We start from the raw sequence: 26,379 nt of genomic DNA, 5'->3' as shown, positions 1-26,379 counted from the left end.
GGAAGGAGGCTTGAGTTCTATGCATTTATCTTACAGAAAATTACTCCAATGTTCCTTTAAAGCAGCAAACTGATGTAAAGTCATATGCCTTTCTATTAAATGTTAAAGCTGCCCCTTGCAAAGTCTGTTTGAAAACAGTATTAGAAACTGTAAAGCTAAAACCTGATCCACAATGCTATTCAGTAACACAAAATATATTGTGTTGAAGTCAAGAGTTCAGAGTTTTGAAGAGTTGCATTGCACAGGGAGTAGGAAGGAAAGAGAAGATAGTTTCACTTGCCAGGTCTGGACTTTTTTTTACAGTACGTCTCATGAGGTTTGGATGGTCAAAAGTATAGGGTAACCCTCCATTTTGTTTGTATTATTTCATTTGTAGAATGAAAAGGCATGCAATGGCTGATGTGAGGTGAAGTTATATTTGCTGCTTCAGAAGTCTGTGTTACTGTTTGTAGTTCAGACTTGAGATCAACAAAAAGAAGGCAACACTCAATTTTTGTTGTATCTTGAAAAAATTCCACAGAAGTCCAGGTATCCAACTTTAAGCCAAACTCTGTTTTTATTCATGCGGGTCATATAAATTACAGATGTTACCAAACTATATACACAATTGCTCTTGTTGTTTTGGAAAATCATTTATACATGACGCTTTCTGAGAGAAAACAACATCTTATCTGCAGCTTGCTTTAAATCACTCAGATTAATGAACAGAGATGCATCCATTTGTTTAAATCTACTCCCACGTATGACAGAAATTTCTCATTACTCTGTTTCCATTCTCTTGCTTTCAACTAATGTCATTAGTGTGTACCAGAGGTGTGAGTAAAAAAGGAGAAATGAAAGTAAAATCCAGGTCTTACTGATTCAAGGAGGATATGTTTTCATCCCATGTATCCAATTCGTACCTACTCAAGAAGAATGTAAGGCGCAAATGCTCAAGTGTTTGTATATATTTCAAGAACTTTGCATGCTTTAACCATGTGTTCTGCAGACAAGAATTAAATCTTGAATGAGCCTGCATACATGAAATACAGTGGCCTTGGAATTGCCTGTTTATTGTTCTCTTAACAGAGGTTTTAGGGATAATATAGGGGAAAAACCCCAACAACAAACCAAGCCTGGCACTAAACAGTGCCTGACAAAAAGAAAAGAATATTTTTAAAAGGCAATTTACCGTTTATACAAAACCCAGTTATTCTGCTTATAATATGAGTCTCTGACAGTGTGAACTCTCTGACAGTGCAATGTTCTGTCACATGGGACAAATTACCCAGTGGTCAGCAAATGCTACAGGTCTTCGGTAACTGTTTTTAAAAATGGTGCTTCCCGGTCTGTGTTTACCAGATAGTATCCAAACCCTGTCAGATCAGGATTTTTTCTTTGCAGGCTTTCTGATAGTCCTTGCTGTAGTATCTGAGTGCATAATGCACAAATAGATTTACTCCTGCAACTATTTTGTGAAAGGGGGAAGTTTTACTGACCCTCTCTTCCAGTGGCAAAATGGAGGCAGCCTTTTTGGCACCGCAAGTTTTGTGTCTGTTTCCTTTCTTCTCTTCCCAGACTTGCCTTCTTTCCTTCCACAACTTCTGCTGTGGTGGCAGATAAAAATCTATGCTGAAAGTAGTTCATGTTTGGAAAGCAAGCAAACCCTGGACATCTGTGGCACATTTGAACTCAAGAGGGATGAGAATCTTTGCTTTAAAATAGAAGCTAAACCAATGGTATACAAGATGATGATTAAAGAGAAACTATTTAACATAATAAATCCTAATTTCCCTAAACACATTAATGTAATTAATTATCCGTATATGGTGTTTTCAGAAGCAAAACATTTTGGTTTTATACTGTCATATTTACAGCAATTCTATGGACATTAATTCTGCAAGTAAAATGTATCCCTGCTGGGCCCCGCTGAAGTCAAATGACTTCCAAACCAGAAAGTGTTTGGCCTTTTGTCAGTGAGTACAGCCATTCTGACTTGCAGGAGGCCATTTGTAATCCCTAGGGAGAAGAGTCCTGGTTTACACAGTATTGATAACAGAAAGAGGCCCAAGAATAACATCATAATGTTTTACAGGAAATCCTGATTTACAAAGATGATGAAAAAAGTATTCACTGCATCCTTAACCCATCCAGTGTTCACACAATTACTAATTTTTCCAGTACGTGAACTTCACTCAGTTGAGTAAGGAGAACTCAGCTAGAAGAAAAAAAAGGAAAAGATTAGTCTCATGGAAGTTACTGCTGTTCGTTCAGAAATAACTGCAGCTGAAACCTTCGCTGGCTCAAGGCACCTGTAGTGTCATTTTGAGAGCGTAACACGAACTGGTAAGGATCTGAGGATCCTCGTTCTAATTCTTTCCAAAATACAGGAATGTTCATTAGAAAACACTATGTGGGGAACAGTTGCAATAAAAATGATGTATATTTTTATATGAACTCTTGTAGTTCTTGCAGCCTATGGATATATAAAGCAGGTTTCTCACAGGAGTCTTGTTTTCCCAGTGGATAGGGGAATCTGGCGAGGGGGGAAATAGAAGGGAATTCAGCAACACTGCAGAAAGTATATCTTCCTAAGATTGAGTTACTTAATTGTAGGATATTTTGTCCTGCTGCAGATTTCACTCTTGTTCTCTGCATCTCACACAGCACTCTTTTATTGGCATCTCATGGAGAAAAAAGTGTTGCTTTAATAAAGCAGATTGTCTGCTTTCTGAATTTAGCCAGCTGTTCACCAGGGTAGATTGATGTGTGAATTTGCAATGATAAAGAACCCACCCCATATTTTCCTCATTTCCACTACCAAGGTGAATAGAACGGAAAGAGGAGGGAAGGAATTCTTTAAAAATATTTCAAAACTATTTTCTCCCCCAGTTTCTAGCAGAACTTGAAAATGCTTCTAGTAGGAATCTCCAGAAACGCACCTACCATCTAGCAGCATTGAACCACTTCCTTAAAAACACATGACATGATTGTATTTGACTCCCAATTAATCACCAAACACATTCTTTTTGTGTGGTTATGACCCCAGAAGATGGCTATGGTCACAGCTGGTTTGGAAGCTCTGGACAGAGCTGGTTTGAGAATTACTCTGCATGCCAAAAAAACCTGAAAACATTTGGAGCCTGATGATAAACAAAAGTGAAGCCAACTATTCTTTTTGCTGCTGAAACTTTGGGAAATGCAAATGCGTATGTAGTTCACAAATGCAGTTTAGGTCAGAACTCTTTTCATACGTATAAATCAAATAACAAATGAGTGGGGACATGTCTCAGATTGGGTGTGGTAGGTTTTAATGCAGAACTTTTATTCAGGCTATTATTTAAATTTTAGCTGAAGAACTATTTTGTCATGCGTGCTATCAGAGAAAAAGGTAAAGAAGAAAAAAGATATTTTGCTTTTGAACAGGTCTTCAGCTTGGTGTATATTAAAGAACTCTTTTTGTATATATAATTTAACTGTACTTCTAATTGTCAACAATCAGGATTCTAGTTTAGTTTTATTCTGGTTTGGGGCGAGGTGGAGTGCTTACAGAGTGGCATTTGAAGGGGAGTTGACAGGGTTTTAATACATAACCATTTTAAGATCATAGATCATTGAACATACAGAAAACTAAGAGCTAGTATTAAAAAAGGAGGTTTTCTTTTTGAGCTGTTAAAGCCAAACCACTGCTGTTTCCTGATAGAAGACTGCTGGACAAATCCCCAGTGGGTATACATGAATGCTCAAAGTACTCTAAGTCACAATGGTTCAGAACACAATTTCTAGTCAGTAAGTAAAAGAGGAAAATATTTTTAATAGAACATCGCTACAGCATTTTCCTATTCTTTCTAAATACTTAGTGAATATTAGTTCTGTTTGCTAAAAATGTTTTAGTTTACTTTTAATTTCTCACTTCGGTACCCCATGTAGAAACTCGCAGCACTGAAAAGTTATACAAGTTTGCCGAATCAGAATTTTTTATGTTCCTTGTGCAGCTTTCCTGAGCAAGTCAAGTCCTTTGTGCTATCTACAGAATTAGTGCAATCATGATGTATTTGTCAGTAAAGGCTTTGTTTCTGCAACAGGTCTGGGATCTTTGAATCGTGACAGTCATGGTTCATTGGCCAGTGCGTTAGATCATTTCATTTAACACAGTGCTTCCAAGTATGCTTGCAGTGTCCTGTCCCTTCTAGAATACAAAATATCTGCACCATCATTTCAGAATGTAATACAGCAAGTGATGAAAGAACTTGAATTTTTTCATAATTGTACAAGCAGCCTTTTTATAACCAGCATCTCCCATTTGCTTAGTATTAACATGTATGGAAAAGTTTGCAACATACGGCAGTTTCAATCACCGTGGGACTCAGGTGTTCTCTCAGCACAGCATAAACGCTCGGAGACATTGGAAGAAGATCTGATGGGGAATGTGGCTCTGTAGAATCATTTAAGCTTAAAAAAAAAACCACAAAAACACACACACACAAAACCACAAAAATAATTTTAAAAACAACTTAAATCCCTCTAACTTGATACGTAACAGTGGAGTAGTGCTCGCTGGTGGCCCTGTAAGCACATGCCAACAACCTGGTATACATTTAAAAATGTAGGAGATAGGACCAAGGAAAGAGAGGATAAACCTGACTCATGTAATATCAGCTGTTGGAGAGAAAAAGGGGTCAGTGAAAGAGAAGTAGATCAGAGTACCGTAAAATCTGCATTCAATTTTTACAAATGTTTTGTCATCTGGACGGGAAAAGCACTGTAGAAGTGAAGTTCTTTACTTTCCTTTCTTGTCTTTAGTAGTCCTTGGCCAAATAAAAACACGCAATGTGTTGCTATCCCAAACTATTTGAACAGGAGAAGGGAAGCCACAAAAAACTTTGAAACAGTATGTAAATTTAATAAAAATAATATTTGAAGTGTAATACATCTGTAAGGATACTTACATTTTGGAGACTGGGATAAACACAGAAGGGACATAACCTTTGCCTCCTCCGTCTGAGGGCTTCGAGACTAAAAATCAATATTACAGAAATTAAATATTGCCTACTACTTTTATTATTTATTTGATTATTTGCTTTGAGTACTGCAGACCATAATATATTAAAAAAAGAAATGTGCCTCTTTATGTTTAAATAAGCAGCCATAAAAATGAGGGGAATTCTTGAGATTAGTCTTTGAGATCAGGTCTTAGTCACATAATTGACTCTGCTCCCTTGATATGATTCGTCATCTCAGAATACAATACAGCAACTGATGCAAGAGATCTCGTTAGGGCTTCAAAACTAAATATACTGTAACTATACAAGCTTGGCACTTCTGAACCTCTAGATTATGATTCTGTAAATGCTTGCAGAGAGCTCTGTCTCTACAGATACAGCTTCAGCAATGTCTTTTACATGAAATTAAGCATATACATAAATTTTTAGAGAACTGGTGCATTAGGCAAAGTCCACTGAAGTAAAATGAGGAGGAAAAACATTTGTAGCCTCCAAGTATTTTTGAGTAGTGTAGAAATTTGAAATCAAATGGAATTGTAACCTTTTACACTGAAAGTCCAGAAGAGTGTGTATTATCTCTTAACAAAATCAAGGCTTTGAGGGCTTTTCTGAGAGAAAGCAAGTTTGATCTAAAAATGGCCTGTCTTGTAACTTGGACAAGAAAGAGCATGGGCCTGAATGTGTTTGGAGAAATCTTATCTAGCCTTTTTGTCTTTTCCAGTGCAGTTGCCAGGGTTTATACTGCTGGAATAAAGCTGTTTGGAAAATACAGAATTTCCTTGAAATTAAAGACACAGCATGCTACAGTGTAACACAATTATGAAGCTCATGAGCAGGATGACTTTTCAGTTTCATCTCTGAACATCCAAGCACTGACTTTTGTAATGCATTGGTCAGGTCTTTTTTTTTTTTTTTTTTTTTTTTCTTTTAAATATTGTTGTCATCACTTATAATGTAGCCTCTAAGACCAGGGACAAAGCTGTCTAAATGATAGACACTTGTTAAAACAGTTCCCTCCCTCCCTGCTCCCTTCCTCCTCCCCCCCATTCCTTAAATTGACTCTTGATTTTGCAGCTGCTTTGCAGAAAGAGTAAATAGAGAAATGGAGCCCAACCTTCACTTGGCTGACAGCTGTAGTGTTTGCCAAAGGCCTTATCTTTGGGAATGTCTGGATACAGATACTTCAGAGGGTTTTCAGGAACGTTGTCCGCCATAATAACTTTGTAATCACGCAGTATATCGGCAAAAGGCAGTGCAGATAAGCGACCTTTGTTATAGGGTTCCACTGAATGAAATGTTACATCTCCTGTAAAAATACAAAAGCACCGCAGCCGCTGATAACTGGTAGATCAGCATATGCAGTTGGAACATACTTGTGGCTCTCTTTTGCAGTTTACGCGGGTATGAGTTTTACCTGTTTGTACCAATGTTGGTATCTTTGAAGTTATACTTTCTGCACATGTTGAAACAAATTTAAAGCCTGCAGTAAGCAGGTACACCTCCTGATGAGCTCTTATAGTTAATATAAAGAACTGAAAGGTAGACTTTCAGAGTTTTGCTTTGTGTTTCAGTAAATATGATACTTGTACCTTGCCCAAAACCATACTAAGACATGATATGTGTGAATTTTACTTTTAAACTAAAGAAACCATGGCTCCTGTATTAGAGGTGTATTGCAGAGTTTTAGGTTTATGTTATTTTTTTGAAAGTTATACTTACCATTTTCTAACTGATCCACCCAAGTAAAGGTAATTCCACCCAGATTGCTTTCACTAAACCTTAACAAAAATGTTCCTGGTGTCTTGTCTTTGAGCAAAATTCGTTCCTTCTCTTTGCTTACAAATCCCATTACGTACCTGAGGTGTAACAGGAAAAAATGAGTTTGCTTTTGGAAAAAAATACATACTTCAATCTGTGCAATGCATCTGGCCAAACTTTATATTCAAACTTTATATAGGTGTTCAAAGCCTGGTTACAAAAGCTTTATGAAGTCTTGAAACTATGACAAAAGCTTCACGTGAGTTACATGTGGAGTATGGCATTGAGCTCAAAGTACTATGAAGCATGATGAAATTTATCAGAGTACTTGACTGTACACTGACAGAACTGATAAACAGATCTAAACCTGCATTTCTAAGAGATTCAATGGTCCTCCCTTTTGGCAAAAATTTCAAGAAGTTAGAAATGGGAAGAGGGAGACAGAAGTATTAAACTCTTTGCAAATTTTCTTCTGCATAGCCAAAACTGAGATTAGTAAAGAAAAAAAGACAAAGCAGAGAGAGATAAATATACATCTGTTTCCTTGTTGCTCACCCATCAATCCAAAGAGGAAGAATGTGTTTTTTAATTAAGTCCAGAATGGCTTCAAGCCAAACCCAAAAGGTAAAAGACTTCCCAGGCAAATGTTCCTAATGGTTAAAGAAAAAAAAAAAAAAAAAAAAACAAAATATAAAACATGAACAAACCCAACACACACAAGAAGAGAATTGTGAGAGTGTTCTTACCCAACATCCACATGACATGGCTATCTCTGTTAAGAATAATCTAGTTTGTTCAAGAGAGAATGACAGATTTGAACCACTGTTTTGAGTAACATCTCTCTTTCAGCCTGACGTAAAACCAGTTGATTTTTAAGATATGCACTGGAAGCGCTTCACTTTTCAAGAAAAAAAAATAAATCACATTTGTTATTTCTTCCTGGTTATGAAATTACTTTTTGAGAGAAATGATGATGAGAATTTCCTTCCAAGTTTCTATACATGTTTAAATAATGTAGTTAGTAAGAATAAAATGGGTTTACTCTTCTTTCTCAGTAACTTCTCTGTTCCTCATCAAACTTACTGAATATGTCGATCGACTTGAAATAATTTAGGTCACAACTGAGCATATGGAAAAAGTTTGCTGTATGCTTTATAAAAAATGTATTGTATGCTTTGATAGCACAATCTATTGATCATTTACAGAAATATATACGGTACACTATAATGGTAGTTTCTGATCTCTGTAGCAATGTAACTCAGTAGATCTCTTAGCCCAAGCTTTAAAGTTCTGGAAATATTATTGTCCTATTTAAATTTTTCCAATGAATGTGATTGTGCTGGGCTATGAGTCCCACATATGTGAAGTGGGAATCTTTTAAGTAGCATTAGAGAGACAGAGTTAGACGTGCATGTGGGTATAAAGATAAACAAGAGTCTGGTTTTACTTTTGGAACCGTACCTTGCAGAACTTTGCCCAGGATAGTTGATAATCATTATAACTGACTTGTTGGCCTGAGAGAAAAAAAAAACAACCGACAAATGGTGAGTCTATTGTTCTGAGGTTTTGCAATAGATATAGCCTGATATCTGTATAGTTGTAGGGGGTAGTATGGTGCATCCAGACTTGGAGAGGGATTAAGAGGGGCATACTAAGTTGCTGTAGATCAATTTTTCTGTATCCTTTTGAAGCAGATGATGCTATTTGCCTAAAGTAGTCTGGGACTTTGTTTCTGCCACACTGTATGCTCAGTTTCAGTTTTTAGCTCGAGTGTTGATTCTCTTGGCTTTCTTAAGCTCCTGTATTTTAAGAAATTTATTTTTTCTTCCTTATGGTTCTTGCTGATTTACAGTGGCAACTCTCCGCTACTTCAACTAAGCAAGAAATCTCTGAGAAACCATAAGAAAAGTGTCTGTTATCCAGGGAAACTAGTCTTTGCTTCCATCTTTGAAAGCAACAAAAGTAAAGATTCCCCCCAGTCTTTGACAGATGCTTTTGTTCTTGCCTGACAGTAGAGGTATCATTACACCCTCAGCTTGGAGTTCCTTTCAGCTCACAGAATATTTTAGAATTGTTTCTTTCCCAGAAACAGATAAAACTTTCTTTTCTTCTGCCAGCTTTCCCTAAGGCCTCTCCCTTCTGGGGGACAGTCAGATTCAAGTGTTGAATAGTTCATCTTGCTGAAGTTACAGGGCTTCTTTGCTATGCTGTCACCAGTGAAGGATGGGTCCCAGAATTAAACAGACCCACAAGGACAGATACTTAAAATGAAACAAAACCCAAACCAAACCCCATAAGCAAGCAAAAATACTTCCTTTAGATTTCAGATGCATGAGATAATTACTTGCTAAGGAAAAAAACAGCATCACATTTCAGTGTGACTGTGATGCCCTCTTCCTTCAGTTTAGCAGCCTGGAAGTTCAAAAGTTGAATCACTTTGTGGTAAGAATAAGCTGACGTATGCTTTTCTTTAAAGAAAAAAAATGTTGTTGTGGCATTTTTGAAGTCAGCTGTGGAAGTAGAGGTCATACTTAAAGTCATTACCTGTGACTATCAAATACAAGAGCCTAAAAGCAAATAAAATCTGTATATTTCTACAATCTTACCCGTAAGTTTCTCTGCCAGCATGTTGAGCTGCTCAGAATTGAGTCCACGACCAACATACGATGAAAATTGCCAGCTCAGTACTTCTAAGAGCTGACTTAAAGTGGCAGCAGGGGGATTGTTGAAGAAAGACAAATTCTGCAATAGAATTAGTGCTTTGTTTAGACAGTTAGCAACCATGAAATGCAGCTTTCTTTTACAGCCCGTAATGTAAGTACTCAAGCAGAATCTGGAAGTCTTAAAAATGAGAGGTGTATGGGGGATACCTTGGGTAAATGACTGCTGGCCCTCCCACCTGCAGCCACCCAGCAAGGTCCACTGGGATGGACCTTAAAAGAGTGAGAGTCTATGTGTGCATCTTGAATGATAAAATACCTTGCTATGCTTCTCATGGTATCATATGTTAAGACAGTGAAAATATGCTTAAAGCCTGCTCAATAAATGTAGATACTCTCACTATAATGTATGTTGCATAGAAATCCCAAACTTTACATACTCTGATGGCCACATGTTCTTGAATCATTTGGTTCATCTTAGTTTTTCTTTTGGTTTCTGGGCTGTACATGTAATGAACATACTAAAGACTGTGCAGAAGACTCTTTGGAATATCACGGAGTGATAATGAAGTCAGCTGGCCTGCTACCATTCTTAGGCACACTCCCTGGTAAACTGTCTTACCCTTTCTCTCCTCTGAACATATACATGACTGCCTCTAATCCCGGACTGAAAGCCTGAGAGCTATTGACAGCACTATTCTACAATCTGCAAATACAGTAACAGTGACTGAATCTAAAATATGTGCTGAGCCAGCTGGAGCCTGAGAAAGAATGATTCTGCTTTTGCTTATGGTCAAAGCCACTAGAAGGTGCTACTTGACACTTACAATCTTCTCCATAGCTAGGTCCTATAAAATGCATGAGGGAAAGCAGCACTTAAATATATTACAGACCCACCTATACAACTACTTTGACACTTTTGAATTGTACTGGTAGAATTATTTTGTACCCTATACAGTTTCGGTCAACCGCATCCAAAAAAGACAAATTAAAACTAGAAAAGTTATGGGGAAAGGCTATCACATTTCCTTAGTTTAAGAACTACTACTTTAGCCTACAAAAAAAAAGGCTGAGTGTGCATGTGGTTTTATATTTGCACAGAGAACAAAAGATAAAGCGAACAACATTTAAGTATGATGTTGATAACAGTATATGTGAAGAAAATCAGGCCAATTTAAGAGGGGGACACAGCCTTTTTATAAAGAATATATTTGGTAACCAAATAATAGAAATGTGAAAATGCGAAAGTCAGTACTTGCGTACTGAAGACCTACCTGAGGATCGTTGGTTGACAGATTGTACCAAATAATAGAAGCCCACGCATTGGGTAGTTGGCTCACATTGGAAATCATCACCACAGGCAAAGAGCTGGTCTGGTGGAAAGAATGAACGTGGTATGTAAATGCTGCCGAGGAAAGTGTTAACACTGTGTTATGCTTTGGTTTTTTAGCCCTCTCTTCCTTCCCAAACTGTACGCTTCTGTCCAGAAGTTCTGGAAATCCTGTGTCTGCTTATGGTTACTGCTGACGGTAGCATTTAGGATAGATGGACCTGTGATCTGGCCCAACACGGTTGTTCTTCTATAAGCTGCTGGAAAATGCCTTTTATTCTTGCCCCAGAAAATCTGGCTAGAATACTCACTTCCAAATTTATAGTCAATCCATACAGGCAGACCTGTGTTTCAAAACTGATGGAGTGGAGTTCCTCGGTCACCATGTGAGGGCCCTGAGGGAATAAATAGGTTATAAAACTGTGAATGCACAGCTGGCATTACACATATCAAATATATAAGAAGAGCAGGAAAAGAAGGAAGTAAAGGAATGTCAAAGTTTAACAAACAAATTAATTAGTGCAGAAGTCTGGTGTTTTTTTCTGATTAAAAAACAGCATTAAATTGACATTGACATTGTTAAAGCAATACTTTTAAACTTTTAACTTTTGCTTTTAACTTTTTCTAAAATGGTGCTTTTAAACACAGATTTGCACACAAAAAGCTAACAGATTATTTTTTGTGTCTGATAAAGATTGTCTCCAACTTTTTGTAAAATTTCTTTACTGATTGACAATTCCAATTTAAACAGAGATGTTAAAATTTAAGGAAAGAGACAAACTAGAAACAAAACAAGAAGTCACAGCTTTAATGACAAGTAGGCCCTCGTTAGGGAATACAGGTTTGTTGTAAGTATACTTAGACGGTACTAGTTGAACGAGTAGAGGCCTAAATCATTAACCCAAAATAAATCTGGTATTAAAAACCCAAGCTTTTCTTTGATGGAAAAATAATAATAATAATAATCTGGTTGTCATAGTAAAGTTTGTGGTATAAGCATTTTGTTTTGATTACAAACCAGCGTAGCTCTGTAAATATCCAGATCTCTGCCCCTTGGGAAACAGATCTTTAGAAATGCGTTTCCATCCCCAGAAGTCAAAGTATAAAAATCTGTTTGTCCTTTTCCTGCTTTGTTGTTGTTGTTTTTCCCCTTCCCATCACATATTTGTTTTGTCAGACTTTTTTTAAAAGACACAAAATCAAAAATCCCAAATCAAAATGCTTCCTTTTACTGAAATACTCCACCTTCAGTCAATGTAAAATAAAACAATTCCTTGGGAAATTGCCTCATGGCCTTATCTTTCCAATGGAGCACCTCCTCCAGGATATGTACAGGCCATTGCAATAAAAGATACTGTATAAACGAGGGATTGAGACCACAGGAGATCCTCAGGCATCTGAATAATAAATCTGCCTTGCAAAGGGAAAATCCAGTTTAAAGCTGAAGGCTTTTACGTGAAATACTCATCCATCAAATGTTTTAATACAGGTAGAATCAATCCAGCTCAACCTGTATTGCTGACACTAAGTTGAAAAGGATTGGTGAAACTCCCCTTCTCCCTCCCCCCATTATGATTTTGCAAGAACATAACATTTTCTCAAGGAGAGATCATCTAGGCGAAAAGGCATATCTACATGAAAGGAGAAACCTCAATTACTGAGAACCACATTTTTTTTTGAGGCAAGTCGTACTTAACAACTGCACTCTCAGCTTACTAAACATCCTATAACAAATCAAGTTTTTAAATTATTATAGTTGCTGTTAATATAAAACCAAACTTGCTCATGCTAATAATGACTTCAGACTGATTTGACCAAGCAGAAGCTCAGTTTGAGGAAATCAGCAGTGAACCATGTCACAGTTCACCTGTCCTAATTCTCCACAGCCCTATGTTTTTATATAGTTATAAAGGCACAGAGGGTGAAAGTGGGAGTAAAATGCTACCAAGAGTAGAGCACCAACATTTTTACACCTACATTTTTGTATTTGCTTGTCTTGATACAAATGACTTTGTAAGTAGCAAAGTGATTGAGAGGCGAACCTTCAGTTTCAGTCTTGCTAATCAGGTTGCAAGTCAATCTGTTCAGAAACTCCCAGTGAAGCATGCGTACGTACCTTCTGCTTTAGGTTTTTGATTAAAATTCTCCATGCTGATCACACCTTTGTTTCGTACTTAAAGACTGTTTGTAATAACTTTTGTGCTTGTATAACTACATCTATTTGGGCTGTGCTATGAGTGACTTTTTATTTTTATTTTTATTTTTTTTTTAAACTTGCCAATACAACTTTACCCTCAGTCCTCCTATTATGCAAAAAACTTACACTGGTATGGAGATACTTTAAGCCAGTATAGCCTATTTCGCCTCCTAGGTTAGTAGGTGGCATGCATAGAAGCATCTTATGACTTCAGTTACCTTGGGAGACACTAATTGTTTCTGGTAGTGTTGGCAGAGGCTGTATCATTGGTTGCAAGCCTCTGACTCTTGCTTCAGTCAGAGATATATCTGCAGATTTTGCTGTTAAATAGCAATGCTAAATTTATAGTGGTGGTCCATGGCCACCCCTAGAGTTCGAGGGCTAATGCTTTTAAACTGAAAGAGGCGAGATTTAGATCAGATACTAGAAAGAAATTCTTTACTGGGAGGGTGGTGAGGCACTGGAACATGTTGCCCAGGGAGGTTGTGGATGCCCCATCCTTGGAAGTGTTCAAGACCAGGCTGGATGGGGCTTTGAGCAACCTGCTCTAGTGGGAGGTGTCCCTGCCCATGGCAGTGGGGTTGGAACTTGATGATCTTTAAGGTCCCTTCCAACTCTAACCACTCTATGATTCTACATGAGGGGTGCTGGAGGGTAACACAGGAATGGAAGGAGCACCCTACAATACAGATGGATCCAGAGGCATGGTGTTCTAGGCGTGGATTAGTGGCAATGTTAATACTTCTGATTTCTGTTCTCTGCAAAGCAAGGATTTTAAACTCCTCTGCTAGGAAGCAAGCACATGCAATATCTTTTCACCTTACATGCCAGGTGGTGTGTGCATGTCTCTGAAACCTGGGTACTGCAAAGTACTTGCTGGTTTGTTAATGCTAACATGTCATAGTACAGTGTCACCACAAGAGGGGAACCTATGACCAGATTCAGCTGAGCATTGGTAAACTAAGCACGCTTTTGGTCCTGGTTGAGGCAAGCAAAATTCTTTGATGCAAATGTAATAATACCCTTACCTCAACTGTAAACTTCGCCAACAGATATATATTTAAGAAACCGTTCCTATAGGAAAAATTGTTTCAACACCACCACCCCCCCAAAAAAAGCTTATTTTTTCAAAATGTAAATGACCAAAAAGGCAGCCTTAAAGAGGAATGCATACATTTAGATTATTACTTCCTACATTCTATTGCAACTTTTTTGATATACAAATTTAAGGCATGTAATTAAAATTTCTAAGAGTAGATCTGAAAAGTTCTCATTATACTACATATGATAATTGGGTCCCATACTTATTATAAGAGTAATGTATATTTAAAACTAACAGCATAGGGTTGCTCTTTGGTTTAAATAAAATCCAATCTGAAATACTTGTGAGAATAATCAAAAATAAGATGTAAAATAAATACACAAACCTCATTTCCTTTGCTTCCAGCACTTGATTTCATTTCTTTGGGTTGCTGTATAAAGCAAAACAATATTTATGTGCCAAAGGAACTATAGACAGAAGCACGTATAAAGAACATCATTTGTAACCATGATGTTCTTAGTATAATAATGTTTTATTTACAATATACAAATAAGGTGTAATGAAGACTGACAGTACGCCTTGAAAAGTCTATTCAGTGAATAGTCTTCTGAAATTTTAAAAGAATTTTTTAAGAAACTAAATTAATGTAACAAAGTGTTAATTAGGGTGCTTTGTGGAATACAAAAAAACACTAAAGACCATCAGTCTCCATCTCCTTTTGCAAAACTACATCAATGCACTGCATCTGTTGTCAAGCTAAAAAAACTATAGGTGAGGGAGTCTAGTCAGAAAGCATGACAAAGAGAAGTTACAGAAGCAGTGCTATAGTCTCTCAAAAGACAGCTGTCACAGGCAGTAATTTCAACCAGATCTAATGCATTCAATTATATATTTCCCTGGGACAACAGTGGTGTGGTTTCGCTTTGGTTTTTTGTTTTGTTAGGTTGGCTTTTTTTAACAAAACTCAAGTTTCTGAGAAGCTGTATAATTCAGTGTGATTAGTCTTTTAATTTTCTGGCATTATTTAGGATTTTCTTTGTTATTTTGGTGAAAACATATAGCCTTACTTTATGGAACGGAAAAAGAATGGAATGGGATAAAGAGGTTCTAGGAGTCAACTTTCTGTATAAGAAAAAAGATAATGAGCATAGACTTGACAGTAATGCAGTTCTTCCTGCACAGTTTTTAAAGAATCTTTTATTTCTTTACCAGAGGAAAAAAGCAGTCAAACTCACCAAATGTCGAAATTCTACCGACAGGCTTCCATTTGCGGATTCATCCATGTTCATTGCTTTCACATGTGTTCCACACAGAACGAATCTGCGATTACTATGGAGGACATTACACTTATGTATGTAAATAATATTGCGTCAGATAATTTAAGAAATAGGGTATCTTATTTTCTTACCTTACAGTTGAAACATTCCTGAAATAGAAGAGGGGCAGGGGGAGGAAACATTGTGCATCAGTAAATGTGTAAGCCGTAACTTGTAGTGAGAAACGTATCTTGAGATGGTGTCAAAGCTAATTCGTTTTACCAATATAACTGCAATTTTTAAACTAAAGAATTGAGATTTGTACTGTCCAGTTAGACTTTTTCATCTGGCCAGATGCAAGTAGTATATTTTACCTAGCTTTTTTCCTGACATTGGAATGATATGTGTGTATTCAAAGCTGCATTACTAATTGCTTGCGTGCCCGTGTTCCGGGACAATACGAGCCTGCGTAGGTAGCTCATGGTGTACTGGGGAAACGTGCACAGGCACAAATCAGGCAGTACACAGCTTTTGAGAGAAACAGTCCTGGCTTCTCTCCTGCTCCTTCCCCACCGTGTGTTTTTTTTCTTCCTTCTTTTGGGCCATCATCTATGTCCATGTGGTCAAGGTGTTTTTAAGGGGCCTGCAGAGCACAAGAGCCAGAAGAAGGGAGGTAGCCTGTGTCTGGGGATGGTGAGCAAGGAGGGCTTGGATCACCTTTGCCAATTTTGAAATCATACCTTGACAGCAAGTCTTCTGTCCCATATTTTATTGTGCTAGGGTGCCCTGACCTATGTGTAACCAGGTTTGCTCTACAGTACTGGCTACTGCTCAAAATAATACATCTTGCTGAGAGAAGATGCATCAACTCAAATAGAAATACTCCAGGCGGCATTAACACTGTTTTCACAAATGTAATCTAGACAGGCTCTGAGGTACTTTTTGCTCAAGAAATCATAATCAACCAAAGAAGCAGGGGATCCTGCTCATTTGGGACTGCTCTAAAAATAATGGGAACACAAAAGAGAACCAAACACCTTAGAAAGGAGGAATTTATGTAGCAGTTTTAATTTCAGGCAGGGGTAAAACTCTGTAAGCTGCCATAGTTACTAATTACAGCACTAGCTTTTTAAGCACAAGCTTCATGTAGTACTTGGAGCATCTGCATTGAAGGTACTGGGCTTATTAATGCAAGCAGAGATAAGTGGTATTTCAAAGCTAACTATCCCATAAATGCAGTACAGTTTGATTTAAAGTTTTTGGCTGATGCTACTAGTTCAAAATGAATTTTATCTAAGTCTTGAAACAAATCTTAAATGGACTTATTGCCTCCAATTCGAAAATATCAATAGTAGCTTTTTGGTTTTGTTGTTTGTTTTTTTTTAAAAAAAGACGAAGAAATCTTCCACGTTAAAAAAGGAAAAACATTACCATGATGTTTTAACTGTTTTGTTTTGTTTTCTCATTTTCTTTTTAGAGCAACTTCTAAATCAGATAGAATAGCAATTGAAAAACCTGTGTTGTCTCTGTAGGGGGAGAGAGAATATCTTCACTTTAAAGTTTCTTACTTGTCAATAGTTGCTTTCACTCTGATCTGGTAGTTCAGCTCTGGTAATTTAATTAGCAACCTTCAAAACAGAAAATGTAAAAGTTAATATTAACAGAATAAATTTATCACCAGAAAATGTTAGAGAACAGTAGCTCCACACTAAAGTATCTGAAATGATTATAACCTAAAGAAAAGATTAGGTATCTAGGACTATATCATGATTTACAGGGTTGTATACTCAGAAAGAGGAGCTGGGCTGTTCCAGTGGCAGATGTTCTACCCTCCCTGCAAGGGTGTGGAAAAGGTAGTTATGTGTTTGAGGGAATGGCTCGAGAGAGAACAAAGAAGTACTAATTAAGAGATGGATTTCTATAATCTGTGACTGCACCACAGATGTACACGTACTTTCCACATCCCCCAACCCTCCATGCGTTCTTTTTGCTGCAAGGTGGAACTGAGATGAGACTTCCTCTCCAGTCTTTGCTTTTTTCACAAAGTCAGGCAAGGAGCTAGTGGGAGAGAAATAACTTGTCATTGATTCACCAGAGCCCCTCAAAATGCAGATGTTTCTCTTTCCTAGGTGCAAAAGTGCCTCTGAGTATTCTGATGTTGGCTTGTACAATGTGGATCATTATTTACTCAGTTTGCAAAGTCATTAAAACAAGAATTCAATGGATATAGGATGCTGAAGGTGCTGACTTTTGGACATGATCTGCCTTTCTTCCTCACGCTGATTTGCCATTTATTATGAGTGACAGATTCTGTGGCCTTTCTATGCCGATTCTAGAAAGTGTCCCTGGAGTCAAAAGGATGTCTGCCAGAAGTTGGTCTGCTTTGCTTTCTAGATTGCTCCTAGGATAAAATGCAGTACACAAATGAAAGCGTTTATATCAGATTTCCTTTCCTTACCTTAATTTAACAGTGAATTGTATTAACGTTTTAAGAACCATTGGCCTCTGGGGATGTGTTGGCATGCAGGGCTGCCTTTCAACCACGAATGAACTGTGTGAAAAGAAGTGAAACAAACAGATTGTTAGGAACACGCATAAACAAACAGCTGTATTGGAGGGGAGGAAAAAAATGCTGGTATCTCTTAGAGACTTATTTCTCTACAGAAGCGGAAGTGGCAGGTATGTATTCCAACTCTCAGTTCTCAAAATCATCCAGTGGTCTAACTTACAGTTGAATTGTTCCCATAAGAGACAGATATTTGGAATACATTAAAAATCAAAACAAATTCCATAGTCCTAAAATTCCAGGCTGATAAAAGTCTGGAAGACCAAGACTTTTATCAGAACCATAAAACAGAGTGTGAAAATACACTGAGCCTGGCTCCAATGAAATTGAACAATCATTTTATCTTTTTAAATTTTTTTTAAAATAAAAAATTGACCATGTTTTGCTTTCAGATAATCACTTGCGATATATCTCTCGTATAGCCAGTACAAAAGGAAGATTATAATGTTTTACAGATTAATAGAATGTTAGTGGGGAAGAGGAAGAACAAAGAACAGATTAGCACCTGCCACTTTACTTAAAGCCAAAACAAACAAAACCCCGAACCCATAACCTTTTCTCAGCAGTATGTACATGACTTCTACTGAAATAAGTGGATTTTTTGTGTTCACCTAGAGTCAGAACTTGACCACAAACCCTTAACTACTACACGTGAGAAGCTGCCTGGTACCTTCAACTTCTGGAATTTTGGTGACAGCTGTACATACTTCTAATATTGGAAACTCAGACTTTAAGATCCTCAGAGACTCAAACATTTTAATTATTTTTCTTCTTCTTCTTAACAACATGGTCTCATTGTTGCCAATAAATTTGTGGCAGTTCAAACAAAGTTATGTACATTGACAATGGCTTACGCACTTCCGGAAAAGATTGTAGAGCAGAAAGTTGACTTTTTCCAGGAGCTGAGGTCTCTGCACTGGGATAGGATCCCCATCGTAAGTCAGCCTGGTCAACAGTTCATCCAATTTTTCTAGTTGCCTTCTAACTTGAAAAAGACTCTCTGCCAACAGTGTAAAACTACAGCAAGACAAAATATTAGTTTGCAATCTTTCACGTAAACGGCTGCTTAGAACAAAATGGCTACTGAAGTTCTTGCTTAGGGAAATCAGAATCAATACCGATTGGTGCTTTCTAGCTTTATCCAAACTCATGTGCGTGTGTCTTTTGTTTACAGGAGTATTTAAATACATCAGGCAAAATTTCCTGCTTTATTTTCAGAGATAAATATTTTTGCAACAGGCCTCATCAACAGCAATGCAATGCTGTCTGTGATAATTTAGAAGAAATATATACAGAGTTCTGATGTTTTACATGCAGGGCACTTGTGCCAATTTTATTTCTTTCCTACAGCTTAGTGGTTTTGCAAAATGTACTCTTTTAAAGGATAATATTTATATAAAATGAAAAAGTTACAAGACTGAGTAACAGCATTTCTCAGAAATGTAAAAACAATAAGGAAAATTAAATCCAAACACAATTGCTAACAGTTTAATAGGGTATGTGTGCATAAAATCACATCTTTTAGCTATTTCTAACATCTCCATTGGAAAAAAAATACTTCAGTGGAAAAAAAAAACCACACAAAAAAGGCAAAAACTACTTTTCCCTCAAATCTAAAAAGGTTCTTGTTTTTTTTCCTTCCTTTTTTTCTCCTGACTCTTTACTTCACCTTCTCCAGAAGAGAAGTTTGATGGGAGAGAAGTGACCAGGACATTGACGTTCTCTGGCTGCATTATCTTTTAAATATAATACTTTTAAAAATTTTTTTATTTGCAATCACCATCAGAGTTACCACCATAGAGACTACTCGGAGACTACTGCCATTCAATTCCTGTGTAGCTTGAAATCTGGAGAGGTGATGTACCTAGTGAGTCAAAGCATAAAGTGTCTACCCAATTCCTGCCTAGACAAAACTCCCACTGCCCTCAGTGACAAACTCGGTCATCACGGTTCTTACTCAAGCAAAACTCCCGAGAGGGTATGTATCATGTATCTGGAGCAACTGTCAAACCAAAAAATGAGTGACTGCCACAGCTCAGGCTCAGCAGTTCACTGTTACGTTATTAATTCTGAACAGCAAATGTTGTCCACTAAAATAAATTGTATTTTTGTTATTTACTTGCGTAGCTGCTAATGAATTTGCTGCTGTTGCAAGGTAACTGATCTAAAGGAAAGATCATTTCATGTGCAGCAGACTTCCTGTGGTTTTCAGTGGAAATACAAGCTCAAGGCAAGTTTACCAGTTTTGGAGCTGATCAAGCCCACCGTGGAGAGGACCCCCAATGCAGGCAATCTGCTGCCGTCTCTTCCAGTCTAGCAGCTCTTCAGTCAGCATGTTGCTCATAAGCATATCGATTTCATGAATCACACGCCCTATTTTACTGAGCACTTCCTGTAAAATAGGAAAGATGTCACAAACTGACCACGGGGAACAGCCACAAAATTCAGCAATTATAATAAAAGTGCTGATTACATTTCTTTCAATTACTTTGAAAGTAACCATATTTAGCCCCTTAGCTGTAGTGTCTATAATTCAGAGGTGACTGGACTTTGTTACCCATTGTACTTGAAACTAATCCTAAATCTCTATGAACCCCTCCTCAGTAAAGCTGCTGGGTTTGGGGGTGGGAAGGAGGATTGTTGCATTCTTTGTGGGCATAACACCTCCAAGAAGTTGACATTTACAAGTACTGTCAAGGTCAAGAAGTCCTCCTTTTGTGTTGTATCATATCCAGTGCTCTGGGCTTTTTTGCTTGCTTGCTTGTAGCTGTAAAAAGCACAGGGATTCAAACAAATTGCCTACATGTACTGTTTTCTGTGCCAGCAAAGAAGTGGTCAGGGAATATTTGTCATACTTGCAAGTTTCAGTCACTGAAGAGAGCAAGGTAGCATTGGTGGGTTGTTGGGGTTTTTTGTTTGGTTGGTTTGGGTTGGTTGTTTGGTTTTGGTGTTTTTTTTTTTTTCCAATTATTAGATTACATTTACTTTGAATACTTTTTGCTTACTTTAAAGGGTATATATTGCCAACTAAGTTATCCATTTCACACAGTACATAAGAGGTCCTGTGAAGTGATGCCCTCACCTCCCCTCTAAGGCGTGCAGAACCATATCCTTGATTGAGGTGTTACTTAATCGCCAATTTCTTAACTGCTAGCCAAAATCACCTGCACCCACCAAAAACCATTTGTCGATTTGTAACTGCTGTTATTTGTCTGTTCTTCTGAGAAGAGAATTTAAAAAGGCACGCGTACACATTTGAGTATTTGATATGGGAATAAGGGGAGAAAGCAAACAAACCACAAATGACAAAACATGTCACTAACCTTTCTCTTGTAGTCTAAAGTATTGAGCATCGCCTGCAACGCTAGCATTTCCTGTTTAATGAGGGTGCTGTTTTTGTCGCTCTGCTCTGCAGGGGGATGAGAAAAAGTCAGTATAAATGCGTGTGTGGGTACGTGTGCGTGTTTATAAGGAGAGGAAGGGAAAAAACCACGACCAGACTGCAGCATGAACTAGTGAAAAGTGAACTGCAGGCGGCCGTAGATTATGTAATAGTGTGTTTCATTTGAATGGACTACCTTCAGTACAAGTTTAAGATAAGGTTTTATGACTCCACTCTTAAGATGTGTATGTGGAAAAGGAAAAGATAGAAAACGTACAGATGATACCTAGAAATCTATAAATTTCTTATTCATGTGCATAGTTGTGTATTCTCTACATCTGGTTTGGATCAATGATTGATTCGTGCACTACTGAAATACGCTTGTGGTGTCAGCAGTTAGACTAAAGCTCTTTGGGCTTGATGTGAATTATGAGTCTGGCTGAGAGAATGGAGGTTAGGCATTTGAAACAGAGATAAAGTGTTCATCGCTGTGGGGATTTCAGCAGCCAGGAGTACTGATCACTGCGTATTTCCCCCCTCTCTTCAACTTTTTTCCATCTCTGGAGCATGCATTAATTTCAAGCTTCCCCAAGCTCTTTCCCCCACCTTCACCTTCCCCACCTTTAGCTCTTCTTGCATCTTTCATGCTACCTTCAAAAAAGAAATTGGTGCCAACTGTGTCTCTGCTAAGCTCTGGCTTGACATCTTCCCATTACGTTAGGGTAGATGTTTCAATAGAGGCAGACAAGCAACTGATTGTCAGCTCAGCCACAGCAATTGCTCACACACAGCGTGAGGTACTGCAAGCTGGCCGTGCTGGTGGAGAGCATTTGTTGACACAGTGAAATTTTAAGCCCTGAAAGTAATTTATGTAAGCATGTTTTATTTCGTGAGTGAGGCAGGCTTCGGTCATCTGTGTGGTCCATAATTATGATTGGCCTGCTGACTAACAAGCCATTAAACCATGGCAACTTGATCTCTTCTGATTACCTGGCCATATCCAACCTTAAACATATAGGATCGACATGTGTAAGAATTTGGACATTTCAAGCAAATGTCTTTGCATGTTCAATGGGAGATAATATGAAGATATCTGAGCAGACACAAGTGGACCTCAGTTTCTTTTCTGAAAAAGATCATGCAAGGACTGTTGCCGTGTGCAGATCTCAACCATCCCAGGCTGGTCAAACATGCATTCAGAGTGCTTACCAGCTGGGTATCACCACTGTGGTCAAAAAAGAACAGAAAGCCAAGTTAGAGGCTAAAAAAATCACTTTTGTACAACTCTGCTCTGGGGAAATAAGAGGCCCTTCCATATCCTGCCAAGGAAGGGCATGTCAAAGGTGAGGAAATTGAAAAATAGGTTCTTAAAATTAAGAAAATTACTACTTTTCATGCCTTTATGCATGTTATCTATAGAAAATAACTATACTTGCTCAACGAGATCCTGTTTACCCTCTTAACCCCAAGAGTCATTATGTTCCAAGACTGTAACTTTATATAAACTAAAAATCCATTTTTTTGTGTTTACATATATTATCTGGGTAATGCACACAAAAAAATCTGATACTGGGGTCTGGCTGCAGAATCAGCCATTGCCTATAGAATCTAAAATTTATTATAAAAACTCTTACCTAAGCTTTGTATTGTTTTATACCTGAAGTCAAATTCCTCTTGCAAGTCTTCCAAGTATTTGACATCTTGGTCAGTCATCTTTCCCAGGGGAAAAAAAAAGTAAAATTATTTGGGTGTTCACAGTGACATAAAAATGAATTTGTTTGGTAATGGACAAATGCATAATGTAGTATTTCCCTTTCCTATCATTTGAAAATCCCTAAGCAGTTCTGGGAACTCTGGTTTACTAACTTGTAAACTTTAAAAAAGACAATAGAATTACAAATGCGCATTTATAACTACAGATTTATTTCACTTGTTCAGAAAGCCAGCTATTATCCTCTCTCCCACAGCTGATACAGCTTAACCACTTCTTGTTTATTAGTTCAATGATGTAGTGGAAAGTAGGAATGCTTGCATTTAGCCTGAGCTAAATTGAAATTATTATGCCAATAACATAACTCGCTTCTTGGAACTTTAAAGCAGGGCAAACGGATAATTTTGCATTGACTTCAGTGGGAATTGGAATGAGGTATGCAAAGCCAAGAAGGGTGGAGCCAAAGACAGGACCAGAGCTCAGAGACTTTATTTAGATAATTACTTAAGAATTTGGGTAAAGAAAATAAACTTTTTTGCTTCTTTGGCTTTTTGCAAAGGTTTGTTTTCATATGTACTGCAAAAATTTTAGAAAGTGTTTTCTAGTAACCAAACAATGGTAATTCAAAAAAAGGCACATCAAAAGAAGGAAAATAAAACTGTAGGAAATCATCTGTTTTACTTCGACGGTCTGTTTCTGTGCTGTGTATAGGAAGCCTTGATTCTGCCAACAACTCATAAACAATCCTTTTCGGTTTCCTGAGATATGCACTGTAAGTGTCTGTGAAAATACATACACTTGTTTGCTAAATTAGGACACACAGAATTAGCCATTTTGGTTTCCTCGTTAGTTTGGAGGCTAAACTTTTAAATTATATTTGTAAGGCATGAAATTACATACACAAGGAACTCACTGATTTCCGTGTTCAAATTCATTACCTACTAAAAAAACCCCTGTATCTAGAAACTGTTCTCATTTTCACTGGTATTTCAGGGGTGGCCGTGCTTCTCCACGCAGGAAGAAGGAGCAGCAATGGTCGGCTACTGGGTTGCAGCTTTGTCTGCTTTTGCTGTGCAATTCTTATCTTATAACTTTATACATAGATAGAGATCTAGTACCACATTCTTCTTCTAAAGCTAGCTTTATCCTTTTAAGGGTTTCATCTCTCTAACCCTTCTTCCCCATGTAGGGAGACACTGATGAGAGAATACTACTAGGACATCTTTCCAGTATACGAAAAGCGATGCTCTTGAATGGCATAAGGACGGGTATTTCAAACGTAACTTCTCCACTGAGACTGCTGCAAAGCTGAAAGCGGGGCGGGGATAGCAAAAAGGCCATAGGTAATCTGAATCCTATCCTGCCTTGAACTGAACAGGCAGGTATTCTGCCTGAGCTTTCAAGGTCTCTGTGGGACATAGCTATAGATTTGACTCAGCCCAGGTCTACCCTGCAATGGTATGAGAAACTCCTGGAGAATTGTTACCATCTGCTCCGAATGGTCTTCTCCCCTCACATCTCCAAAACATGTCATTATGTCACGTAGGCTTCGGCTTTACAAAGATCTCGGTACGTGACTCAGAGGTCACGAAGGCTAGCTACTGCTCAACTGCTACCCAACTAAAAGAGGTGAAGTTGCAGAAACATATTTACTGAACCTCACATCTTTTTAGAGATGGTAGGTATGTTCTTGTTGCACTCGATGGTCTGCCTGCAACTCACATAGGGATGAGTATGATAGCTTTAAAATAGGCAGCTCTCACACTGAACCTGGAACAGCTGTAAAAACCTGAGGATCCAGGTATGTTCCGAGTAGTTAGTCTGGGCTGAGGTCCTCAGAATAATGAAAAATGATTGGCACAGCTTGTTAACAAAAATATTTGTGTGCTACCCAGCTTAAAAATAGTTTGGGTATGTCTGTATGAAAATTATGGCTGCATAAAAGACAAACAGGACAAAAAATACCTGAGCGCTGTTCTTGATGGCTGACACTTTGTGTTCTACATTTCGTTGTCGTTCTGAAACCACAGAGTTCTGCAGAGACTTTTCCAGTGGCCCCTGGAACACATTGAACATATAATGGGTGGATGAGTAATAGTAACGAGGGATAGTAAGTATACTGCAAGTTCTAGCATAGAGAGGGAATTCAGAAGCTGATCTTCAACCAGCTGGAGCCTGGTGTAGACAGACAATCTGTTTAGTTTAGTTCCACACATTTGAAAAACATGCTGGTTTAACTTTGAAATCCAATAAGGTGGGTATAGTGCAAACACTAAACACCTAGTAAATTAAAGAAACTGACACACAGATTATTAGATTTCTGAAAAAGACCGATGTCGCAATACTCATATAAGAACACGTATTGCATCCACAGACGATTAAAAAGAACACATTTGATTTAAACATTTAATCTGGGCTTTAACCATGTAACAATTTCCCCCAAAATGGGTTTTATATGTAACTTTTAAATTTCTTTCTTCAAACAACATCAAAACTATCAGTGCCTTGCAACATATCAGATGGAATGTCTTTTGTATTGCATAATTAATGAATTAACGCATTGCATAATTTAAAATACAGACATCTGTTCCGCAAAGAATAATCTCTTTAAAGCCTTTCCCACAGATTAAGTTTTTGAAGATTAGCTGTGACACACAAGTCACTTATAGCAATGTTTGCAGCAGTGGAGCCACTAATGAAGTACAAACATGAGTTTAAAGGGCAACGTCTGGCAACCCCTAGTGCACCGAAATCATGCTGGTGCAATGAGAGGGCAGGATTTGGTCCTAAAAGCAAGCGAGCAGATTACCATGGAGCAGATTAATGAAATGTCATTCATTACCTGTACAGGCATGCTAGCTGCAGCCAATATTCTTCTTTCTTCTCTTAAACAGTTTGAGATGATTACTGCTATATGCATGGGATTACCGTGATATTTGCCCTGCAAGCACAAGTAAATACAACTTTTAAAAATACGGAATTCAGGGTGTCCCTCTGGAAATCAGAAACAATGTGTTTCCGTGTCTGTAAGCTACAGCTTGGTGCGGGTGGAAAAGACTGCCCTACTGTTCTCAACCTTTGTTAGTGCTGGTTCAGCCTTGCAGTGCAGCATCAGTTAGTGCCATTGTCATAAAATATTCTTAACGATGTTCTTCAGAGATTATAAAGATACAACTCCGAGATGTACATCATTTGAAGATCAAATTGCTCCACTGCTAACACAGCTGTTTTGAAAGGGCTTTCCTGTCAGCCTATTCTGTGCACGATTTTATCACATCTTCTATTTTCAATAGGATGTTGCTGTTAACATGTAACACTTCTGCCAACAAAAAACTGTAAGCATATCAATACAGTAAAGATGCAAGCAGAAAAGCCTCCTCAGCAAAAGGTAGAAGACTTAAATTTTAATGTCTATGAACAATCTTTCTCCTTCAACAAATAATGAGCCTAAGATGAAGGAAGAAGCAATCCTTGTCCCAAGCCAAAGAACCAAAA

At 37.8% G+C, this 26,379-nt stretch overlaps 1 protein-coding gene across 1 annotated transcript in view; it reads right to left on the bottom strand.

The window, feature by feature from the left end:
* Positions 1-2,170: 2,170 nt before the first annotated feature.
* Positions 2,171-26,379, bottom strand: part of STAT4 (signal transducer and activator of transcription 4) — a 42,115-nt gene continuing 17,906 nt past the window's right edge. The window contains exons 4-24 of the mRNA XM_074145621.1: positions 25,727-25,825; positions 24,850-24,942; positions 22,808-22,886; positions 21,115-21,200; positions 20,032-20,183; positions 18,650-18,808; positions 17,684-17,776; positions 16,794-16,853; positions 15,378-15,395; positions 15,205-15,298; positions 14,355-14,399; positions 11,042-11,125; positions 10,675-10,773; positions 9,347-9,482; positions 8,202-8,254; positions 7,296-7,390; positions 6,702-6,838; positions 6,097-6,288; positions 4,929-4,995; positions 4,323-4,431; positions 2,171-2,197 (exon numbers count right to left, since the gene is read on the bottom strand). Coding sequence (XP_074001722.1) covers positions 2,171-2,197; positions 4,323-4,431; positions 4,929-4,995; positions 6,097-6,288; positions 6,702-6,838; positions 7,296-7,390; positions 8,202-8,254; positions 9,347-9,482; positions 10,675-10,773; positions 11,042-11,125; positions 14,355-14,399; positions 15,205-15,298; positions 15,378-15,395; positions 16,794-16,853; positions 17,684-17,776; positions 18,650-18,808; positions 20,032-20,183; positions 21,115-21,200; positions 22,808-22,886; positions 24,850-24,942; positions 25,727-25,825 — 1,977 coding nt within the window. The remainder of the gene's footprint in view (positions 2,198-4,322; positions 4,432-4,928; positions 4,996-6,096; positions 6,289-6,701; positions 6,839-7,295; positions 7,391-8,201; positions 8,255-9,346; positions 9,483-10,674; positions 10,774-11,041; positions 11,126-14,354; positions 14,400-15,204; positions 15,299-15,377; positions 15,396-16,793; positions 16,854-17,683; positions 17,777-18,649; positions 18,809-20,031; positions 20,184-21,114; positions 21,201-22,807; positions 22,887-24,849; positions 24,943-25,726; positions 25,826-26,379) is intronic.

The sequence above is a fragment of the Numenius arquata genome, chromosome 3, assembly GCF_964106895.1.
Source record: "Numenius arquata chromosome 3, bNumArq3.hap1.1, whole genome shotgun sequence".
Lineage (NCBI taxonomy): Eukaryota > Metazoa > Chordata > Aves > Charadriiformes > Scolopacidae > Numenius > Numenius arquata.
Note: the sequence above shows the minus strand (reverse complement) of the source record. Positions and strands in the feature narration are given on the sequence as shown.